The 24,416-nt window shown below is 40.7% G+C and overlaps 2 protein-coding genes across 5 annotated transcripts in view; one reads left to right on the top strand and one right to left on the bottom strand.

Moving 5' to 3' along the window:
* Positions 1 to 11,385: 11,385 nt before the first annotated feature.
* ppp1r3aa (protein phosphatase 1, regulatory subunit 3Aa) lies at positions 11,386 to 23,508 on the bottom strand. The gene is made up of 6 exons (XM_061714602.1): positions 23,347 to 23,508; positions 21,004 to 21,073; positions 19,420 to 20,290; positions 17,697 to 17,755; positions 17,498 to 17,595; positions 11,386 to 16,985 (listed from the first exon to the last, which is right to left on the bottom strand). The coding sequence occupies exons 1-6, from the start codon at positions 23,506 to 23,508 to the stop codon at positions 13,821 to 13,823; spliced, it is 4,425 nt and encodes a 1,474-aa protein (XP_061570586.1). The 3' UTR covers positions 11,386 to 13,820.
* Positions 22,886 to 24,416, top strand: part of foxp2 (forkhead box P2) — a 102,687-nt gene continuing 101,156 nt past the window's right edge. The window contains exon 1 of one of the 4 annotated variants that reach the window (XM_061715260.1): positions 22,886 to 23,627. The gene's annotated coding sequence lies outside the window, so the exon portion shown is untranslated. The remainder of the gene's footprint in view (positions 23,628 to 24,416) is intronic. The other 3 variants (XM_061715259.1, XM_061715254.1, XM_061715261.1) reach the window with 3 other exon arrangements.

The following is a 24,416-nucleotide window of genomic DNA, read 5'->3' as shown; positions in this document are numbered from 1 at the left end:
TCAAAGTTCGCTGGTGGCTTCATGGCTCCGTTGTTTTTAATTTGAGAAGTTGCTGCGGTGCATTCCCAAATTCTCATGGCGGAGAAAAACAGAACTGCCAGCGTACCTTCTGCTAATTAGGTCATTATGAGACAGAGTTGCAAAAACATATTATCAGCATTGCTAGGTAACTGGTTTAGCTTTTGAAAAAAAAAGACATGCACAATTTAATACCCTGAAATATTTTTGTGCAACAACATGACTGCAGAGGCAGTTTTAAACAGAGCCGTCCAGCTTATTTTCTGTGTGTGTATATTACAATGTCTTTGAATAACTCTAAGAACAGTTGGATAAAGTCCTTCACATAGTAGAGGTGACCACCCTGCCAACACACCTGACCAGCCCAAACTGTACAATTCTTATCTCACCTGAGCTGTACAGCTGAATTGAAATGTGGCTTAAACAAATTAAAGGCACCCTGCGTAAGCATTACCACTCCAGACCAAATAGGGCATCATATCACAAGAAAGTCTTTGCCACCTTGCAGGGGTTGACAAATGAACATCAGCACCTTATTATCCACATAAACACTGTTGCTGAATGTAAAACTATAATACAGTGACACCATTTTACAACAACATAACATTAGCAACACAAATGTAGCTCACACACACTCATCTAGAGGAAAGGCTGAAAGAGTTATATTTTATCCCCTTTTCTGATAAACTGCAAATGTGTGGGGAATAAAAGGAAAAGTAGCTATCCATCTGAATTTCCTTGGGGGAGTGTTTTGGTGAAATGTTACTGCATTTCTACCTTTCTCCTCAAGATTCCCTTCCACATGCTGACGTCAGCCCAATCCTTGCTCTCTCATTGGCTGTAGCTTAAAAGAGCCTCCCACCAGTGGCTCCAGATATTTGGCATTTCAGATATCCATCCTCGGTTAGAGATCACGCAGCGAAGTGTCACTAAAAGTCTTTTGAGTTGTCCACACATACTGAATGATGGCCAATGGGTGACCGCCAACTGCTTACCAATTCACCCCGGACCAGTCTGTAAGGTGGGCAACAGGAAAATCTAACTTTTAAAAATTACTTAGTTTCAAAGTCACCTAAATGGTTGAATAGTTTGCAAACTTGACCCTTACGTTTCTAAAGGATAGCTTAATGTTACACCTCTAAAACCCCCATTTGAATCTTAATTGGCCATGTGCTTTTATTTTGAATGAGAAATTAAGAGAGGGACTGTGGGACAGCATGTGGCATTTACAGACTCAGCCTTTGTGAATGGAATATGCTTGATTAGATAAGCTGCAAGAGTGCACTCTAGTCTTTTTTGCTGAGGAAGGTTTCTAACTGAGTGAAATGGCCCAGAATTATCTAAGTGGTATACGCTATAATAAGAACTGGCCACATTTCTTGCTTTCTCATCTTATTCAGCATTGCATAAGATCATCCTTAATAAAAGGAAAGGATATAATGAATAATTGTAAAAATGCACGGGCTAAATCCTAATAGTCCTACATCCTAATACTCTCAACATTGTTTTCTTACAAAAACAAACCCACGTGCTCTATTGATGACATGTTCTTTAGATATCTTTCAAAAACTTGATGGGTTCTAAGAAAGCCAAGAAAGGGTGTACATATGTACAGTACATATATATATATATATATATATATATATATTTTTTTTTTTTTTAATTTTTTTTTTTTTTTTTTTTTACTATTGAAGCCCACTGAGTTTAATGGTTTTAATGTCTATGAGAGATAAAATGAAAAAAAAAAAATTAATCCAGAAGATCACATTGTAGGATTTTTACTGAATGAATTGGTAAATTCCTCAGTAAAAGAAGTGTTTGGTCACCTACAAACAAGCAAGATTTCTGGCTTTCACAGACCTGTAACTTCTTCTTTAACAGGCTCCTCTGTCCTTTGCAGGATTTGAGTCCCTAGTGGCGTAGTGTGTTACTGATGGTTCCTTTGTTACGTTGGTCCCAGCTCTCTGCAGGACATTCACTAGTTTCTCCCGTGTGGTTCTGGGAGCTTTACTCACCGTTCTTGTGATCATTTTTACACCACGGGGTGAGATCTTGCGTGGAGCCCCAGATCCAGGGAGATTATCAGTGGTCTTGAATGTCTTCCATTTTCTAATAATTGCTCCCACAGTTGATTTCTTCACACCAAGCTGTTACCTATTGCAGATTCAGTCTTCCCAGCCTGGTGCAGGTCTACAATGTTGTTTCTCACGTCCTTTGACAGCTCTTTGGTCTTGGCCGTAGTGGAGTTTGGCGTGTGACTGTTTGAGGTTGTGGACAGGTGTCTTTTATACTGATAACCAGTTAAAACAGCTGCCATCAATACAGGTAACGAGTGGAGGACAGAGGAGCCTCTTAAAGAAGTTACAGGTCTGTGAAAGCCAGAAATCTTGTTTGTTTGTAGGTGACCAAATACTTACTAAATACTACTTACCAATTAATTCAATAATTCAAGAATTTACCAATTAATTCAGTAAAAATCTTACAATGTGATTTCCTGGATTCTTTCCCCCCATTCTGTCTCTCGTAGTTGAAGTGTAACTATGATAAAAATTACAGGCCTCTCTCGGCTTTTTAAGCGGGAGAACTTGCACAATTGGTGGCTGACTAAATAATTTTTTGCCCCACTGTGTGTGGAACTTTTGCGGTGGTGGGGTATGGTTCTGGCTCAGCTGCAGAATCTGGACCAGCTGCCTCCACTCTTCTCTACCCGTCCCCCCCTTTTACGCAGTACCAGCTGAGACCAGAGCAGGAGTGGAAGCCAGGAGAGCTGTCCTGACAACCTTTGCATGGTCCTGTTGCCTAAAAGGGAGTTGTATAATGAACTGGTTCATTTGGCCGCCGTTCAAAAGTCCAGGCCCTTGATCATACATGAATGTATTGCTTTATGCAATTTCACTTGATGTGATCCAAAAAAAATCCCACTTGTCATGACTGTGAAATCTAGCTTTAAATATGTTTATTTTACTGCAAAGTTTGATATTTTAACATGGAGATCAATGGAGATAGGCTAGACCCTAGTGGTTAGTTAGTGAACTGCAATTTTTACTTTTTCTTGGATGGATAAAACCCAGATAATAAAATCTTGGCACATGTCTTAGAAACATGAAGTAAACAAAAAGAAGCTAAACAATGCACACACATAAATCAAGCTTGAATGTCTGGCTAAAAAACAACACTCTCAACCCGTTTCAGCAAGCAAGATAAGAATTTTACACACAAAGAATCAAATAAGTGCCTTGTACTCCAGTGGTTAGTAATTTGGGTAAAAGGTTAGTGGCATACCTACTAGTATTATTATCTGATTGTAAAGCACTTAGGTCAACCTTGTTGTTTTTAAATGTGCTCACTACTTCATTTAAAAAAATAAACTTTCCCAAGTTGAATGTTGACTACAACTTTGGCCCTTAATTTTTTTTTCCAAACAACATCCCATAACAATGAATGAACCTGTGGATTGTATCACGTTCTGAGAGGAATGCCAAAGGGACATATTCACATGACTGCACGTCTCCTTGTATCACTGCAAAACCTATTCAACAAAGAATCCTTTTCACCTTGTGCTATATTTCAAATAAAAGTGGGCCAAAAGAAAATGTTAGTCATTAGTAATCCGGTGTTGCCATCCAGAATATCTGGGAACACATTCAGAACCCCCTACTAACCATCATCCTTTCATTTTCCTTAGTGACATGCTCATAAATACTGTAGCTTTAAATATTGTGGTATTTATCATGGTTTTTTTAATATATAATTTACCAAAAGCATGTCACCAAATGCTGTCACATCATATTTCTTTGTAATGTTTTGTTCAAAAACTGTGACTAATAAGAAGATGGTGTTAATACAGTATTCCATCCGTGTGCTATATCTGAACCTCCTCCTCCTCCTGCTGCTCTGCTCTTCTTCCCTCATTTGTTTCTCACACCACCTCGTTGCTAAACTGACAGCAACAAAGATGACAAATAACCTGTAATCTTACTGTAATACTGAAGTTGTAAGCACAGCTAGCGGGAGCTTCATCAGAAGTGCTGCAAAACTATCACATGTAACGTGTAGTGAAGAGTGAAGGTGTGAAAAATAATGCTGAAATTTCAAAACGCAATGTCAAATTCTGTCCCTTTTTTTTATACGACAAAAAGATTTGTGTTGGACCTTGTCACAATGACTATAAAGTGCTTATATTTTAGATATATCTTTCCTAAAATATACACCCATGACTGAGTTGACTCCATGTCAAAATCTAAATTCTTACAGTAGAAATAAACAGGCATACCAAATGGTACAAAAACTGCTTTTAGGCTCCATAGCAACAGCCAACTAGTGGTCTATGGTGTCAAAAGGCCAGCTGCCATCACTTTAGCTTCTTAGCACCTTTGAAAAATGTGACTTCTGAGTTTAGACTTAACAGAGCATAATCCTTATTTTGTCAATATTTTTGCCCTTTGTGGTGGCGGATGTGCTAATAGACTGGCAGAAGTAAGTGTTTCTTGTTTTAAATATTGTTTAGATATAGTGACATCTGACATGAAAATAGATGGTTTCAAATTCAATCTTAGTTAGCATCTTGGTCTAAGAGAATATAAAAACAAGCATGATAAGTGAGGTGGAATAATGAGTGGTGCCCCTTCTTCTGTCCTCTTCTTCTCTTTCCTTTCTTCAGATGAACCCTCGGTTATTAATTGGAAGTATCTCATCATCATCATTGTTCTCCATTGTTCTTGTGGTTTGTTGTGCTGGTCTGTCCCTTCCTTTTCTCATTTGTGCATGTTTGCAGGTCAGAGCCTCAGGAGCTGCATGCTGACCTGCAGTCCCCCCTTCTGACCATCCCACTGCTTGCTTCCACCTGTCTTTATCAGTGTTGGGACAAACGTGTTATTTAGTAATGCGTTACAGTAACACCGTTAGTTTTGCGGTAACTAATACTCTAATACTCTAACTCTAATTACTTTTTAAATTCAGTAACACAATTACAGTTACCAAACGGTGCATTTCTGGCTACAGTGAAGCTTTTTTCCCCACACCCGGAGACCAGAGGAAACGTAGTGTAGTGTAGTGTAGTGTAGTGTAGTGTAGTGTAGTGTGTGACGGTCATGGCGAGCCAAGAGAAGGCGAGTTTTGCAACTTGGAGATATTGTTATTACAGTAATCCCTGATTTTTCGCAGGGCTTACGTTCCAAAAAGAACCCGTGATAAGTGAAATTCTTTTTACAATTATTATAGAAGGCTTCAAATTGCGGAGATATGCACCGCCTCGCACGTATTTCACTGCTCTTCTGACGGCTGCTGCATCCCGACCCTGTAGCGTCTTTTTCTTCTAAAGCCGCGGTGCAGCTGTGTTTTTTCGAGACAAGAACATAGTTATGGGTCGTTGTTGTCGCTCTTTTTTCTTCTGGGCAAAAAGATTCTTATAAACCGACATGCCACCATTGATTATATTTGAGACTGTAATGAACGATTCATCAAAGGGTCCCGTTCTTGAGCTGCTGCTGAAGCTCATTGGCCATTCTCAGCATTGTTGCTAAGCGACCAACGTTATTGACACAGGAAGTGAAGAAGCGGGGTGACTGTTTAGCCAATCAGAATGCAGAACACGATGGACAATGCAAATCCATACAGTACATGCTGAATTGAAGGCTACAGGGGCATTAATGGGAACATTTAAAATAATGTAGTGTTTTTAAGTAACTAAAAAGTTACTTTTCATAGTAACGCATTACTTTTTGGTCTAAGTAACTGAGTTACTAACTGAGTTACTTTTTAATGAAGTAACTAGTAACGGTAACTAGTTACTATTTTTCAGTAACTAGCACAACACTGGCACCAACTAACAATTGTGTCTGTGTTTCTCCTTTCTCTGTTCTTCTTTTCCTGCCCTGCCCAGTCTGGCCTCCGGCAGGAGGGCCCCCCCCCTTATGATCCAGGTCCTGGTCCAGGTTTCTTCCCTCCTAAAGGGGAGTTTTTCCTTGACACTGTTTGTGTTAACGTTTTTCTCCCATGAGGGGAGTTTTTACCTGCCATTGTTTATGTAATAGTTGCTCGGGGGTCATGTTCTGGGTCTCTGGAAAGCGACCTTGTGTTGTAATAGACACTTTAACCAACCTTCTAACTTCTAAATTGAAGCCATTGTGGAAATAAGAAAAATTGCAATTCATTAACTGACCACCTGGTGTAAGCGCGTCAGTGACCATTGACCCCTGGCAACTACGGCTAACTTTAATTGACATAACGTGGGCATGTTCCAGCTAGCTTCCCGGGCCTCTTTGCTCCACCCACTCTTCAGAAAAGTGGGTTTGTCCAGGAATCAATAGTTTCCAGCCTTATTTGTTTCAGATTATTGGATTAACCATAATATTTGCAGATTCAGCCTCTGGACAGATGCCAAAGACCAGAGCTTGTGAAATCTGGCTTCAAATGTACTCATCAGAAAAATATGGGTGACGTCACAGACAAGTGATTTTCTTTCTCAGCCTGTGTTATTGGCATTAATTTAACCCTTTAGAGGGCACGTGACCATATTTGGTCGCTTCCGTAGAAATGCTGTATATGGTTATTACAAAAAACAAGTTACAATGGTAATAGAAGTCTTTTTATATTCTCCAATAACCCTCTGGAGTTGAAATGTTGAAATTTCAACTGGTTTATTGACTTGCCTCTAAAGCGTTAATGACCTTGTACTGTAGGTGGGCTTTTTGTTCTAGAACTGGCTCTTCTTCAGAAATTGGTTTCCAAATTGAACCTTTCTGGCTGAAATACTTCAGTTTCACAGCTGCTGGAGAAAGAAACAAGGCCAAATGACTGTTTTAAAAATTCTTAAAGGCTGAAAAAGTTCCAATCTCAGCTTCTTTAAGGCACAATGGGATTGACTTTTAGGTTAATCAGCCCTAAATATACTGTTAGCAATAGATCGTTTTGAGTAACAAGCTACTAAACAGCACATGACACCTGTTATATTACTTTACATTGCATCGATTGAAATTCATCAAAATTCAGACCTGCATGTGTGGCTGAGCGAAGCAAAGCTAAAGCCCTATTTGCACAGGATTATTATGATATTTGAGTAATTAGAAATCCTGATTATTATAATGACGAGAGCTTTTTGCAGTTAAAGCTATTATGAGAACGGTTCTGTCCTCAGGTAATACTACTGAATAAGACTTGAAATTGCAAGCATTTTTTATCACCATAACTCTAATTTCCTGGCAGCATATGAAGCCCATCTGGTTTAAAGTGGGAGGAAGAAATGATGGTCATGTTTGTTTTAGAGAGTATTTGAGAAAACGGTAATTAGTTACTGCCCAACACTGGTGATGATGAACAAAGACCACGTTTAAAGCATCTGTACTTCTGCTCTATTGAAACCCTTGTAGAGGAAGCTACTGCACTTACTATAGTGTAAAAAATGTGAAATACAGAGAATGCACTTATGTACTGAGCACCATCAGCTGACTGCTGTGCTGTCTTTACTCTCACAAATGGACAGCGTTTATTTCTAAAGCACTTTTCAAGTGCAATTGACCACTCAAGCCAAATTAACTGTCACATTTCACTTTTTGCCTTTTTTTTCCCCATCATCCTGAAATAAAATAGTTCACTGGTTCAGCTACTGATTAGAGGAAACCCATTCCACTTGTTGAAGCCCGGGCTGCTGCAGGACAGCAAATAGATATGAACATACAAAAGAAACCTGCAGCCACACGCTAGCGCTCTGAGATGAACCCGTTTCCAGTCATTGTGAATTAATTGGAACTGAAAAGTGGGTGACTGTGCTCCCCCGCCTCCACATGCATCAACTCCCAAAGGCCAAGTAATGTGGGCAGAAAGCCCGGCTGCCTCAGTGATGTGAGAGCCTGCGGACATCTGGGAACGTCGGGAACAGAGTAGACGGCTAGAAAGAGGCGAGGCCGCGGTGAGGGTGGGGGGAGGGGGCTGGTGTAGATTTGGTGAGAAACGGAGAGGTCAGCGTGGCAGGTTGGAGAAGTGGAGCCGATCTTGAACAGAGGATGTTGGCAAGTCTGAAGTTTGAGGGAGCAGAGAACTGACTGTGGAGTGGAAGGAAGGAATAAACAAAAAGTTGTTCCCCACACCGGAGAGAGAGTGGATGATGCAGTCTGTCAGGTCCCCAATCTGTCAGCGGAGTGACTCCGGTCCCCTCGGGCCACACGACACAGCCCGGCCTCACTCTCTACTCACTCCCACTCACACACCGTGTCCTCATGCACCCTCCTGTCCCCAGCAGTTCACTTTACTGCAAAGTGATTTTGCCACAGGGAGAAAATAGATGTTTTATTTGCTGTCTGAACTGGACTTAATGCCGCACTTTAAATCATGAGTTTAGCTGTATACACACTATGAGGTCAAGTACATGATAAAGGGGGATCATGTATTTTTTATGCATTATATTTATATTCCTCATATATTTATTTTGGTGTCAGCAAAAAACTCTTGTGCATCGTGTTTTTAAAAGTGAAGCAGCGCTGACATCTGCTGGGAGGAATGTAGCATCGCAACTACATCATACGTTATAGGTGTATATTTTGAGTCAAAGGTCAAAGAGTGCAAGAGTTGGGAGAAAAAGAAGTGCATTTAAAAAATATTTGGATGACCCTACTATATATGTAAGTGTTTTTATGATATTATTGATTGTAAATAGTATCATTGATGACATTTGTGCAATAGAAAAGTGTAATAGGAAACTATTACACATCAATCTAGCTATGCTGACTCATATCGGGCTCAAGAAGCTCGTGGTGGTGGTACGTCCTCTTGAGAGTATCTCTCACATGATCCTGCATTCCTCATCATAGGTGGCCTCTCTGCTCCTCTCTCCCATATACAGTCATGTTCAAAAGTGAGTACCACTCTTTTTCAATTCAAGGGTTTTATGTAAAAAAAAAAAAAGAAAAAGAAAAAATGGGACATTACCTGGTTATAGAATTAGGTAATGATCAACAGATTGTGTGCTCTATTATGTAAAACCCCTGAATTAAAAGAGGTAGTCTTACTATTTCTATAGGGTCTCTCCACGGGTGCAATGCATTCCCGACTTACTGGCTCTATCTACCCTTGATCTACCTCATCCTGCAACTCTCTCTCACCTTCACCAAACAATGTCTTAATCCCTAAAAAAGCCAACTTAGCACGATGGAGCTCACACAACTGTCAGACCTCACAAACATAGAGAGATCCAGGGGCGCACAAATATAATCCTGGATACACTGTGGAACATGAGAGGACAAATAAGAAGGGTATCAACACGTGATGGCAGGCGCTCAATTTAGTCTTGTATCACAAGGTCCAGGGAGCGATCCAGAGGGTCCGCTATGCACGTCCACCTCAGGCCAGCAACCTGACGTGAACCTGGGTCACATTTATTGAAGCTTTTTCTGAAATAGAAAAAGAAATGTGTAATTTATACTAAAGTAAAAATTCTAATGTCCTATTTTGGAAAGATTAAACTTAAATCTTTCACTGCAGGAAAAAAACTTCAAACTTCAAGTTATATGCATTAAAAAAACTGTAATGATACTACAGCACCTCTCACTTTCTTCTGCATTTTTAAAATATGCAGCCTTGTACTTCCACCTTGTGTGTCACTGATTTATCTTTTATCTTGACACTGTGTGAATTTGTGAGTAATATAACAAGTAGCCTTTCACCTCTCTGTAGTCAGTTAATTTAGCCTGGAGCTGAGTTGCTCATTTTCTTCCCATCACTGCTAGTTTTTTTGTCTATGCACATGATACTACGTGCGCCAGGTCTTTTGCTCTGCCTCCTCAGAGCAGCAGTGTCCTATGAATAGTAGCCTTCCACTGTGCAAAGGCTGGCTCTTTGCCAGTCAGCTAAAGGTGCCAGTATGGAACCGGATCCAGCTTACAAAAGGTCAACATACCCCAGACGGGATCAAGTAGCTCCAACTTGAATTGCAGTGTCACCCGGGATGCCGCCTCACGTCCGACAGCCTTACCAGAACACCAAACTCCAGTTCAAGGAGTTGGTAAAATGAATTTGAAACCATTGCTGGCATAGCTGTGAAATATGTCCCATTGTAAAATACATTCATGAGTAGATGGAATCTGCTCAGGTAAAAATATTTGTACTTTCATGTCTGATACTTGACTGGGTTGTTTCTCTTGTCCCCAGCATAAACCACAGAGGTTGACTAAGGAAGTAGTGTAGGTCCTTTCTGTTCTGACCTGTCAAATTGCTTATACAGCTTGTTTCAGAGCAGCAGAGTCGTGTATCCGAGTCCTGCATGATGCCTTGGGCACTTTGTCTTCCAAGCTGGTCCTGGGTAAGTTTTGTGGTGTGCAGGGACGTATTGCCCTATGAGGGGATGCTGGTGCCGTAACATCCATATAATATCAGGATCCAAAGTTTTAGCGCAGAACACTGCAGCATAACAAAGTGATTTATTATAGTTATTCCTCTGCCATAAAGGTTGGCTATAAAAATCTTTCAGCGTACTTGAAACATGATAATATATAGTATATAGTATATCATAGTTTATCTCCCTGACATTACGTCCATGCATAAACAATGAATAAATAAAGTCTGTGTTTTACAGTAATTTATGTTCATTGATCCGGGAAGTGACGTCACACTTTAATTCAACAGTTACCTTTTATTTAATATTACATTTTAATATTTATTTAAAAACATGTGACCAGACACTCAAGAGTTAGATTTCAGTGACTACATATCACATTTCAAGTGACAAAATTGTAAAAAATGGCGTATTGGTCTATGTTTAAAGTTGCCATGGTAACAGTAAACTTAACGGTGAACGTAACTGGAGTTATTTTTGAAGCCCTAAAGATTTTGTGGCCTCAGAGAGGCTTTGAACTTGATGGAAGATGAAAAGTTTTTACCGCTTGACGCAGCCACACCTGTCGTCATCTCGTTGTGGTTCTTTTACTGAGCTGGACTTCTCATTTCTCAATTCCCAAGAGCCCTAGCAGCCTACATAGGGCTGGTCAGTTTGTGGGGGAATTTTTACTTTACAAATCACCAACATGGCGCATTTGGATGGTAGATCCTCTGTGATTATTAGGCATCCTCTGTGATTTGCCTATTTCAGAGTAGCGCAAAAAGAATTTCCATGTAGCAGTGCCACTTCTGAACACATACTTTGCTGACAAAAGAGCCTCTGAAAAAACTGGGGTAATAAGTGTGGATGGTTCTGCACATATCATCATACCACTTTGCCCCAGTAGAGTTGAACATTGTTGTCTCTTATGCCAGGGCTTAATGCATGAACGTTCTTGTGCTCCCCTGTGTGGTTGGAAATGACATTGCTACATAGAGTGGCTTTAAGTAATAGCATATAAGAAAAAATATCTGCTAAATGTACTTTTTTTATTTTTTTTTTAAAAAAAGCTTAAATCTCTTTAATAACATGAATTTCTTTTTATTGAAGAAAATCAAGGAAAGACACTTTATTTTATTTGGTACATCTTAAAACGGTATTGGGCCCATGGAACACAGCAAATATACTCAGACACATTCATACTATCATAAAACGTGCGGAAAAACATTCAAGAACAGCTTAATACTTCTGCAAATTTGAAAATGCCCTATTATAACTATGTGAATGAAATCGAAGCGTATTTGAGCATTTGTTGAGTTTATTTGCAAAATTCCATTCAGTTGTTTGCAAACTCAGGGTTTGGTTGCCTGCAAGGAACGAGACAGCAAACATAAAGGGCCACGGCACAAAAATGAGTGAGGATTGCAAACAAATCCAGATTTTAATATGCAATGAAAATCCCTCCCAGGTGGTCAGAAAAATTGAAGGTAAGGGATGCAGGGTGGCGGCGTGTCACAGGCAACCACTGAGCTGCTATGTTAGCGAAGAAAAAAAAAACACTAAAATATAAAAACACAACACATTCATTACCACAACAAAACATCCACTCAAAATTGTTTCTTTACATCTCTTTTCCACGTGTTCGTTAGCATGCCAGCTTTCTTGCCTATTCCGCAAAATTATTAACTTTTGCCGTAAACTTCAGAGAGAAAGCAGTCAAAGAAAGATGATTTTTTTTGTTTGTTTTTGTCATTTTTTGCAGGTCAAAGTGGGCCACTATCAGCTATATCAAGAATAAATGCATGATTTTAATGGTACACTCAATTCAAAATGTTAGAAATAAAATAAATATTAAAATAAATACATGCATTCAAATCAAACAAAATATATTTTGAAGCTATAACTCACGTGATCATCTTGTTTAGCATTGAATAAGTCGAATGTTAGGTTCTATTTACCTGCAAATGAAGACACTTGCAGGGGTTTTAAAAGTGGTTGATCGATCAAGTACACCTTGAACCCATCCGCATGTTCGTCTAGCCATTGTCGCTGCCAGCATTGTTAGCAATACTAATTCACAAGGATGTTATTTATATGTGGTATTCAGTAGATAAATGGCATAGAAATATGAAACCAAACACTATATACTATGTACTATACTATGTGTGTTGTCTGACTTAAAGCAGCACAATGTAACTTTCAGCTTTTGTTAAGTTTGGCGGCTCCTTTGGACAAAATCGGTAGTGCTTTACCAGAAAGAACACTACATTTCCCATGAGCACCAGCGCGTACTGCCGGAAAACTCCTGTCCCCGTCGCGTGCATTTGTTTTGACAGTGAATGAAATAAGACGGGTCGGACTTTCAAAACTACTTTTCTGTTTTCAGCGGTCGTTTGCAGAATGGATAGCGAAGAGGTAATGTATCTATTTTTGGCTAAACAATATAATATGACGATGTTGAAAATCACTAAGTTCAACTTGGTTTTATTAAGTTGTTTCAGCGAGATAATGCGCCCTACAAACTCATACGCTCTGCACCTTCTTCCTGTCACGTTTTTTAGAGGGATTTTGTCATAAATTAGTAGTCCAACATACTTACTGACAAAATAAAAAAATACTTTATAACCTGTGAATAACTGATTGCCCATTCCTTGCATTTTGCAGATCAGCCCTGCACAATTTTACAGTTCTCAGGAAAAATACTAGAACCCAAGATGAATGTATGTTAAAACATTCTAATTTTGATTCTTATTAAACATAGAACTCTACATTTGTATCATAACAATTCTGTCTCTCTTGTCGGACATCCCTCCTCGTCTTTCATCTCACGCCAGCGAGCACCGGGCATTTAGCTTGTTACTCTCCCGCTTTCCTTTTTTCGCCTTCTCCGTTAAAACTTTTATTTTCTTCGTTTTTTTCGCTGCTCCGGCCATGATACCAGCTTCTGCTGAGCTCTGCGCTCCACGCCCAGCTTTCGTCTCGACTACGAATCGGGAAGGAGGGGGAAGTGACGTATGCCGTAAAGCAGTCAAAGCTGTAAAAATGTGTAGTTTTTTAGTGTGGAAGGGTTCCTACCATGCTCCTCAAAGTTACATAGTGCCAGTGAAGGCGATACAGACCCCTCAGACCATGACCGAGGTGTCATTAAACCTGTTGTAAATTGATGTACCATCACAATGACTCTGTGAATATTAGATTAAGGTGGAAAAGTTACATAGTGCTGCTTTAATGTGAATAAAATAACTTTTATAAACAGTGAAGTTAATGTATTTAGTTTATTGATGGCAGTGGCAGCCATGTTGGCTTCCAAAGTCAGAGCAGGCGACGTTTATCTGTGCATATTCCTCAAAAATGTCAAAAGAAAATCAGCTAAAAGGTGCTTCCCTTCTGTTTCCTGCCCAACAGAAGGGAGGCGTTGTGTGTGGGGAATAATCTGCGTATCAACTGGAAATACAAGCAGAAGGCAAACTTGTGGAAAAGTGATGTAAACCAGAACCTATCTCACCAGCTCTTGATTCGTCGCCACCTGATGTCTCTTGGATTTGAAAACCCACCAGCACAAGGAAAAGATGTAGACGGCAACGAATGCCGGAAAATCACAGAGGAAAACAAAGAAAGCAAACCCGCTGACCAGGAGGGTGTAGATTGGGAGTCGGCTGATGTGGCTGATGGTGTATAATATAGTCCACCACAGAAGAGAATCGGACGCTTTTAATTTCTCAGAGGGGGGGCTTAGATCGGTATGAGACGGGTGGGAGGACTGATCGAAACCTTCTTTGTGAGGATTTAGACTCTCTTCTATTTGACTACCTGTTTCCTGACGGGTGACTGATCTTTCTTTAATTGGAGGGGGGTTCTCCAAATCCTCTAAGAAGGTCATAGCTCGAGCTGATTCAGACAATGGCTGCCCGCCATGATCGGCGAAAGTAGTAGCGAGATCTTGACTTAGATGAGCGCTTGCATCTAAATTGGATTGTAATTCATGGAGAACCTGAGTCTGCTCTGTTGTGGTAAGGGGCTGATCTTTTGGGGAGTACTCTTTAATTTTAGTCAGAAAAGTTTGTTCTAGGTCCTGAAAGAGACTTAAATTTGAAGCTGGTGGTGTTTCTGTTAAGGAGAATATGCCTGAATCGAAAGTGTCACTGAAGTCTCCCTCAAAAAGAAGATGGAAGTCTTTTGTAGTATTTGTCAGCCTCTTCCCCGTTTCATCATCAGTATTTGCGTGTCTGCTAGAAGCCTGTACTACTTGAATGAAGACCTCTTCCAAAATCCTCCTCACCAAATCTTCTCCAAATCTTTCGATAAGCATCTGCTCCAATGCCGGGTCTATCACTTCGGGTAATGCAGTATTTTCTGCTCTGACGGGGTCTTCTCTTCCATCTGACAGCTTTTCATATTCAACACGTGGAGAGCTCTCAACTTCTGCTGACAACTCTTCTCCTTTCATTGGATTTTTCCTCTCTCCCTGAGGGCTCTCTCCATTACCTATCAGCTCCCTCGTTGCCTCTATTTTCAGCTTCCCATCTTCGAGACTCATATCTTCTTCTTCTGATGTCTCAGGATGGCATTCTGTTGAAGAGCCTCCCTTTCCAACATTCTCCTGCACTGTACTTTCTCCCGGGATTATTTTCCTCCTCACATCCTCTTTTTGACCCCTCGCTTTTTCTCCTAAACCAATCTGTCTCTGTTTGACCACCTCCAAGGGGTTTGGGTTGCCTTTAACCGCTGGATGAGGTCTGAATGTAATGTGGTCACTTACAGAAACCCTGTTCATTTCACCTGATTCCACTGTTGGCCTTGTATGTGCTGAAGGGTTTATTTCCTGCGGCTTCATTGCTTTCCCATCCCAGCTCAAGCTTTCTCCCTCCCCCATCGGATTTAAAATGACTTGTTCACCTGTGTCAGATTTCAGTTCAACGCTTTTCTCCCTCTCTTGAACGTAAACCTCTTCACCTTCTTGCAGCGGTCTTGACTGTTCGTCCCATCCTTCTGAAATGAAAGCTGTGTATCCTATCTGCCCAAATGAATTTGATTGTAAAGCTTCATCGCTACGCTGCCTCACTTGCTTTATTGTGGCCGTACCCGCACCAATGAGCGCCTCTGTTTCTTTGCCTGTTGTACAGGAAACCTTTGCCTTTTCTGACATGCTTGGTGTATTAGATGGAACATTGTCGCTCCCTTCGGTTGCAATTATTCTGCTTTGCTGTGAATCATCTTCACACGTCTGCTCTGAGTCAAAGCTCTCTGCGCCCAACTGTAATGTTTCCGTGTCATCTCCATAATTTTCACCCTTCTGCTGTTGATTTCCGCTGTTTTGGTTCAGCCCATTTTTCTCAAGTTGCATTTCATCTCCATAACTAGCGCAGATGCCACGTTCTTTAGTTTCATGTGGCCAAAGAACCTGTTTTCCTGGAAACGCTTCCTTTTGCGCCTGGCTCATTGTGATCCCCTCCTCCAATCCTTGTCTAGAAGCGGAAAAGGCAAACCTCATCGCTTCCTTTGTCTCCTGCCTGATTGTATCCCTAAATGCCAGCGTGTCATCTATGGCATTGTGCGCTGTACCTGTAGCCTCCCCTTCCCCTTCGGAAGAAAGACCCTTTTCCTGCCTTGCTGCCTGTGAGATCCTATCAACAGCGCTGGCATTCTGAGACCCCGGCATCGCTGTCGTGTCTGTTGTCTCCAGCTCCCCTGAGCTTGTTACCAAGTCAGCTGTGTGCCATGTGAAGGGCTCGTCTCCTCTTATTCCTGCTGCACTTCCTATTATTCTTTCCGTTCCTCGCTCCCAGTTTGCATGATCATGACACTCAGTTGGACTGTCAACAAAGTCCTCGGACACGGGCGGTGCCCTGTTGAGGCTGAATTCCTGCGGAGTGTCTGTTACAGAGTTCGTCAGTGACCTTTGGGATGCATCTTGTGGGTATGTGCTGTCATCTCTCGGGCTGCTGTCACATGCCTCCGCTGGCTGACGATCTCCAGCGTTAAAGGCGGCAGCAGCCGACAGCATTTCACAAGTGTCTGACTGCACCTGACATGCAGCTAAGGTATGTGACTGTAAGGTGGTGGGTGTATCAGCGCCCACCTGAAATTCTACAATCTCTTGACTTCTCGCTGAATTTTGAATCTGGGGCCCCATATCATTTGAAGGAGACACAGACACAGCTGTCTGCAGCCATTCTGACTCGGGAACATCAGGCCGGTCCTTGCAGCCGGGCCCATTAAGAAAAAGCTGCCACGCATCACTCACAGGGGTTTCTTTATAGATTGCATCACTTGTAGTCTCAAGAAAGGTCTCCCACGTATCATTAACCGAAGGCATATTTTCTTCTCCTGCTTTCGACAAAGTCATTTTGGCTCCTCCAGTCAAGATGTCATCCACATCAGCGGTCCGAAGCTGCTGCGGAGCGTCATCGTTCCAGTCCAGTGTAAGCAGAGGAATCTGATGGTAGGTGAGTACCGCCGCGCTCTTGCTCCGTTGCGTCTTTTGGCATTTGTAGAGAGAGCTGGCAGAGTCACCCCAAGGAGATGGCGTATGTCGAGAGGCCTTTTGGCCCCTGGCTGTGTCATGTGGAAATGCCTTAGGTAGCTGATGCCTGCTCTCGGAGAGGTAGGTCTGCACACGTGCCAAACGTGTTGCTCTGCGTCTGCTTTTTACACTTTCCACCTGTCAGGAAGAACAGAAAGTAAAGGTCAGGTCATGTGTTTACTTTAACTATAACCAGAGGCCTCCTGCACTGTGCGCTGTGAATCTCTAAGACCAGTAAGCCTGTGATCTTTTCTTTTTGTTTTTTTTTAATGAGCAACATTACTGTGATGATGCAATTCATCGCAACGCTGCTGCAACCTCTCTTTGTAACCCTATTTTTGTTGGCTTCATCAATTTTCCTGCATTTGTACAAGCACGATGCATTTATTATTAATGGTTCAGACCTCTTCTCAAGTGTCAAGCAGACCACCGTTTTTTTTTCCTGAGACTCATTCAGCACGATGTGCAGCTCTGAGTCAGTTGTCACTCATACCCTTTCAGAAAGAACATACTGTGTGTTCTTTCACCGCAGTTTGGTTTTATAGAAATAAGAGCTGTGTTTTTCTGGCAACACAATGTAGAACAGCTGCTTATTTTTCCACACAGCAAGAAGACTCTGTCACTCCCAAAAGGTAATCCATGAATCTCACCGAAGATTTTTGCTCTTTGCAAGGAAGTAATGATTTCAACTCTGGACTGTCCACCTTCTCTCTGCCAGCCTTTTCTGGTCTGTGCACTGCTTCTACTTCTGCAAAAAAAAAGAAGAAGAAGGCCTTCACACTTCAGCACACTTATTCACATAAATGTGGACAAGCATGCATATACAAATGTCAAGCTCTGTGTACACACCCGCGGGATCTGTACTTGGGTTCACAGCCTCCTTGGTGTTTTCTTCTCCGCTTCCGTTTCTGTGGTTCAAAATAACAGTACGCAGTTATGCATGCCTGTTCTTTTACCAGCCCATTGCAGTCATGTGAAAATGTTAGTACCCTGTCTTTTTTTATGTGTTCAAACATATTTAAAAACATCTGGTCTTTGCAGTAGGTGAATACAGTCTCATAAGAACATACTGTACCATTTTTTCCCCTATGGCATAATAGAAAAGGAATAAAGTTTTGGGCAATACTAAGTACCTCAGTAATTCATTGTAGTAATTTCCTGTTAATTAGTTCATTCTCTCAAATTGTGGAGACATTTTAGCCTGTTTCTTTTTATAAAATTGCTTCAGTCTATTGAAGTTATTGGGTATTTGATTATGCACAGCTCTCTTAAAGTCCCGCCACATCTTTGAATTGGATTCCGAAACTTCAGCGCTTTCATTTTTTTGTCATTCTGTTGTGGATTTGCTGATATGCTTCAGATCCTTGAGTTGTTGGACAACCCAGTTTCCTCCTAGCTTTAGCTATCAGACAGATGGCCTCACATTTACCTCTAGTAAACTGTAGTATTCTAGAGTTGAATGTTTGGAGAGAAGAGTTCCTGGTTGGCCGGGTCCTGTGACCAAATTGTCACCCTACCACCACTGTGCTTTTCACAGTAGGTAAGATGCTAGGTTTTGTTTCCATTAAACACGTACTCTGGCAAGTCTTATTTGATTTGGACTGCCATGGACTTTAAAATTAGAAATACTCATTGCACCTTATTATATTTCTTTGACCACTACACAGTCTGTCCACTCCTGTGGAGACTGGAAACAGGGTTATCTACTTCTAAATAATCTTTTCCACTGTTGAACATTGAACTCCAAATGGTTTGGGAATTTTTTTATTATTGTTGTTTTATTACATTTCCAGATTGTATATGCAGCAAGCAATTGCTTTTCCATTACCATTGCTTATGTCTTTCCCTCTTTGCATTGTGCTAGGACAACCGAATCCTCCAGACCAACAAAACTGACTAAATAACTGCATTTGTAGGGGGTCTACAAATCTGCTGATGATTGTTATTATCAAAGTTTGATATTTCGTAGCACCTGGCTGCAACTTACCCTTTTAAATCTAAATAGCATGGAGGTACTAAGTATTGACCACTTGGATAATTGATGAAAAAAGTTGCTTTTTATTACGAAGGCAGTTTCTGAAAAACAGGTGTGAAACTTTTTAAAATCATCATGCAGCACTGTAAGGACACTTCAATATTCACTATGCTAGCTTTTGTAGTACAGTGTCCAATCAAATTTTTAAAAATTGTGGTGAAAGAGGATAAACTAAACAAATCGGTGTTGGCAACATTGTGCTGTTGTGGACAGCTGCATAGAGATCTGACCATAAATGGGCAATAAGTGTCCTGAAGGCCAAACACATCTCTTAATGAGCGGTTACATAACGGCCGAGTGTAAACACAACGGCCCAAACAGCAGGGTCCAACCACCAGTGTGGGACCACTCACATTGTGTCAAACCCCAGCTAACGGCCTTCGTCTCACTTTTGCCTGACTTTACTATTGCAGTCAGTTGAAAGAATGAACTCAAGGAGAAGACTATAGAGGACATTGTGTTACTGCTGACTCATAAAGGTTAGATGAGATATGTGCAGAGGTGTGTTTGAAAAAGGATTAAGAGCTTCTATCTCACCTGTTGGCTTTGAGGCAGCTCCTTTTGCTGCTGTGGCTGCTGCTCTCCTCTTGTGCTTTGGTCATGTGCTCTTTCATTTGTCCCCTCTGGTGGCAGAACAGCACATAGTTCATATCGTTGTTATTGGACCAGAATGTGCCCACTGAGGTTTCGTAACGGAGGCAGAACTCCACTCTGGCGCCTTGTTTGTCAAATGGAGGGACCAGAGTGTACCTGAAGGTGAACCTGTCTGTTTTCCTGTCACTGGACCCCGGCACGTATTCTGCCTGCAGGTCAAAGTGGCTGCCCCATCGATCCAGACTCATGCGGACGTAGACGTTCTTGTTGTAGCAGAGGTTGACAACTCTGATGACGCCACGGAGGGTGGTGGTTCCCGGTAGAAGCTCAATGCTCTCCAGCTCCATCGGCTGTGTCTGCAGCCTCTCGTCCAGCTCCTCTGGGGAAGAAGGCACAGTAAACAGGCTAGACAGGTAGAAATCCTCCGGTAAATGGACCACCTCTGCATTATCATGCCAGCTAGCCTCTGCCTCTGTCCCATCAGCATTGTCAAACTCCTTAACCGACACCAGGTTGAGGCCAAAGGCATCTGCAAATGACACCTTCCTGCGAACAACTGGTGGGGGTTCTGCATCTGAATCCTCATCAGTTTCCTCCTCCGTGGTGCAGCCTATAGGAGAAGAGGCCCCCATTCTTTCAGGATCCCGATCCCCGCTTTTGTCCTCTTCCTCCTCCTTAGTCAGCAGCCCTTCCCCGTGCAACAGTTGGATGTACAAAGCCTCCATGATGCGGATGGTCTGGGAGGCAGCAGCTCCCCCGTCCTGGCTTGCAGACTGGCACAGACCAGAGTGTCCCGAGCCCGTCTGCAGCAACGCTGTAGAGGGGAGAGCACGACGACGACGTGACTGGACAGATGGAGTTTGGTTACAGTCTAACGTTGTGAGGCTGAGCCAGGCCTATTAATAGGACACAACTAAACCAGAGCTTACTGGTTATCCTTTCACTTGTTCTCTTGCAATATGCATGAGATAAATAAAATATCGCTTTTGTAAAGTGTTATAAGTGAAAAGTAGAGTGATTATTGACTCAGATAGTGAAATATTCCATAAATATGATGTTTGGATAATCAAACTTAATGGTGATCAATCCTGAGCGGGTTAAATAAACATCAAGACATGTTTAAATTTAATTCTGCAGTTGAAGGACCCCAGTTCACTTCACTTGTGCTTCCAGACATCTTCCAGCAAAAGGAAACCTACTGCTGGGGAGCAGAAACTGTCATCTGGCCCCCAAGTGGAGAATAAAGTCCACCAATCATGGATCAAATTATTATCAGTTCTTCTGCTGTGCTTCGTAGGCTTTTTGTCTTATAACTGCATGAGTAGATCCTCTGGTATCATTGTCATGAGAGGCAGACTTCGTTTTTCAGGTCGAGTGTATCTTGTAACAGAAAATTGAGTTATTATGTTTCCTCTCAGCAAACTGGACTTTCTGTTTCTTTCTTTCTATGAGTGTGTGCGCTCAAACATAGCAGTCTCGGATAAGAAGTTTAATCTTACCAATCCCTGATAAGCAGTGTAACTATACCTCCAAATTTGATGTATCTTGTAAATATCCTGAGTGGGATTTTGTCCTCAAAGAATCCTTTATTCTGTATCTTAGATGAAAAGAGAAAAAAATGAGAGAGGAAAGATATTCTCGTCTGACTTCAGCTTTCTAACTCAGTATTACAGTGTTACATATTAATTGCATGTACAATAGATGAGAAAACCTTTGCAGAATTTGTTTGGAGGAATGTTACAATGAATAATATTAATTCTGAATCACTTGTGTGTCTGTGGTCTACCAATGGATGGCGCTATGGGATCAAACTAAAGTGAATTAGTCCACATACTGTAAATCCTGGCTGAATTCATTCAGTTTCAGTTTATACAACTTTTGATTCAATTAATTAGTGTTACAATATTTTTAAAGTTAAAGAGGGAAAAGAAAACAAATAAAAGAAGAAAAAAAAGCGTTAAGTGTTTTGAGGGAAAGTCTACCTATTTACATGTACATATTTGTTTTTCCGGAATCAACCAGTAGATGGCAGCATAAAACCACCCAAACTCCATAATGCTTGTTTTTTCTCTTATGATTCATAATTTTTAATGTTTGATGTAATTTTTAGTAGCGGTAAGGTTTTGTGACACAATCAAAAGCACAGAATAAACAGACATCGTAGTTTATCACATGTTATGTCTGTCTCATAATCTCCAATAACATAAAAGAAGAATCAATATTTTTCTTCCTTTTTTTCCTCCTTTTAAATCTCATCACCATATCACAAGGAAAGTGACATTTCTTTTTTCTTTTTTATGAAGGTCAGTTTTAGGACATTTTGCATAAAGTATATGGAACCATGGCAGAGTAATTTACACATTCACATAACAACATCGATTTAACATTGTTAATTTGGTATCTTCCATATGTAATTATATTATTACAGATTTCATTATTAATTATATATATATAACTTCCTCTTCTATAATTTACTCATAAAATCATCATGTTCCTCACAATTAGTCAAGAATATCATAAATACAGTAAAATATATTATAAAGATTTTGACAGTTGTGGAGAGGGCGACAAGATATAGCTGCCTTTCTTTTCTTTTCCTTTTTATCTACATAAAACAATCCTTGCCACTACTCCCTCCTTTGATCGTTCATTAGAAAAGAGGAGGGGGGGAGCATTAATTTCTTGACCGTGAACGTCGCAGCGGCTTGTAGACAAAAAAAAAAAAAGAAAAGAAAAGACAAGAGGACAAAACGTCAAAGGAGATATTGGAAAGCACATAACTTAAACCATCGTTCAATAAAGGATTTGCATGTATCTACTATTAGGTAAATAAGTATTTTAAATTACGGTGTGAATGTATATCAGAAAAAAAAATGATCTCCAGTCAAACTATATAATAACATCTTCCATTTTCAAATTAAATTGTCGTGATTTTATTAAAATTAATTCGCAGTGTCATCTTACACATATTTATACTGGGACACATAATGACATTTCTCATTATTATTAAGGGTTATGATCATAAATCAAATATTTAAGTAGCCTAAATATACATGTATACATCTGTAACTCGAGGATATGTTCAGATATATTAATTGCAGATGTAAATGTACATTTGATATATTTTTACATACGGCTTGTGTTGTTTTATGTGTCTAGATAAATATTTGTCAACATAGTGCATCAATGTCATATCTAAGCTTCAATTTCTGCGATCATAGACATTTTCTCGTCATTAAAGTGTCACTAAAATTCTTCTTCCTCGCGTGTTGGGGGTGGGGGGTCTGATGTCAGTAATTATGTGCTCGGTTTATGAGTAAGCTGCTGAAGAGGATAGTTTTTTTTTTGTTAAGGAGCATTCCGGGAGTTCATATTGATGCTTTTCTGCAGGCTTCGTGTTGCAGCCGCTTCACAGGGAGAGAGTTTGAGCGCACGAAGTTTCTGAATGACAGCAAAGTACACCCTGGATCTCCTCTCGGCCGGAGGGAAACGTCCCGTTACAAGCCTTGCGTTTTCACACAAACTTCCCCACTCTCTCAACAGCAACCGGGGGGACGAAGACACGTTTAAGAAACCAAAGAACTAACAAAAAAAAATCGGGAGAAATACACTCTTTTTTTTACTTTTTATTTACAGGTGGCCCCTGACGTCACACGAGGTCGCAGTACGCCCAAAAATAATAACACACCTCCGCTGCACAAGCAAGTGCCTCCCCCGGGGGGGTGGGGGGGGGGTTCTAGTCCCAAACACACCGGCGTGCTGGGATCCTGCTCGGTGTGTGTTTGAGTCGTAACGAGGAAAGAAAGAAAAAAAAAAAAACAAGGCGCTTCTTCCTCGCATTGCGCGTCATTCAAACAGGACTCAGTGTACCGCTTTTCTCTCTGTTGCATTAGTAATAACAGCGGCGTTGACGAGAGACAGCAGGAGAGAGTGCGCGTCTCCGACAGCGGTGCCCAGCGGAGGAATATTTGGCTGATTTGAGCCTCTCTTGTTATTTACTGTGCGGCTTGTTGTGCGTTTTCTCCGCGGCATGGTGAACTTGGACGGTCACGTGCGAACATCTTCGGAAGTGTAGAGGACACCGACGTCTCACCTGGCGCGTCCCCGCGACTCCACCGTGAGGGAAATATACCTGCCATTATTTTTCTGCGGTAAGTTTTACTGCCCAGGAGCTTCTGACTTTCTTTCTTTTTTTTTTTTTTTTTTTTTTCTACCCCTCTGTCCACTGAATTAGGAAGTGGACCTGCGGTCACGAGTTTGTTAGTGAGCGAGCGCTTTTGTTACCTGACTCCCACTTTTAGGAGCTTTTTAAAAACATTTTTTTTTCTTTTTTTTTTTTGTTCTTTATCGCTGCTGCTGCTGTGTTCGGCTTGAAATGTTACAACTTCAGTCAGCTAATATGAACGCTTCACACTGACTCCAGAAATGCCAACTTATTGTTTCATGGACTCTTAAAGTCTGAATCTTTTCTTTAACTATCTTAACCAGCACCGTGTTAGAAATTACACTTCTGTACAGAAATAGGATAAATCAGGCAACCACTCAAAAATATACTTATGTTATTTTGCATCTACGTGAAATTTAATAACACACAGATTTGAATTTGACTAATTTGATTGAAACCTATTTTTAGTGTTTAATGTCATGTATTTTAGCCTTTTTATATTTTATTAACAAATCAGGAGAAGCAAACAGTGATATTCATGCATGTTAGATTTAAATATACGTCTCATCTCATATATTTATCAAATAAGTTCTGTATATGCAGCTTAAAAATAATTATTTTATGGCTTCTTCTGGTTTTATCACCTGTAAAACACAGTGGTTTCTTATTTATATATATATATATATATATATATATATATATATATATATATATATATATATATATATATATATATATATATATATATATATGTGTGTGTGTGTGTGATTATTAT

Source organism: Cololabis saira, chromosome 23, assembly GCF_033807715.1.
Source record: "Cololabis saira isolate AMF1-May2022 chromosome 23, fColSai1.1, whole genome shotgun sequence".
Taxonomy (NCBI): Eukaryota; Metazoa; Chordata; class Actinopteri; order Beloniformes; family Belonidae; genus Cololabis; species Cololabis saira.
The sequence above is the reverse complement of the archived record's forward strand: the minus strand, read 5'-3'. Positions and strand labels throughout refer to the sequence as shown.

Excerpts from the sequence above, each read along its gene's own strand:
- ppp1r3aa (XM_061714602.1), bottom strand. The coding sequence starts at position 23,508 with ATGCCGCGGAGAAAACGCACAACAAGCCGCACAGTAAATAACAAGAGA. Across the intron at positions 21,074-23,346 it reads ATGCAACAGAGAGAAAAGCG|ATACAGAATAAAGGATTCTT; the intron begins GTACACTGAGTC and ends TTTTCATCTAAG. Across the intron at positions 16,986-17,497 it reads GCAAAGAGCAAAAATCTTCG|GTGGAAAGTGTAAAAAGCAG; the intron begins GTGAGATTCATG and ends TCTTCCTGACAG.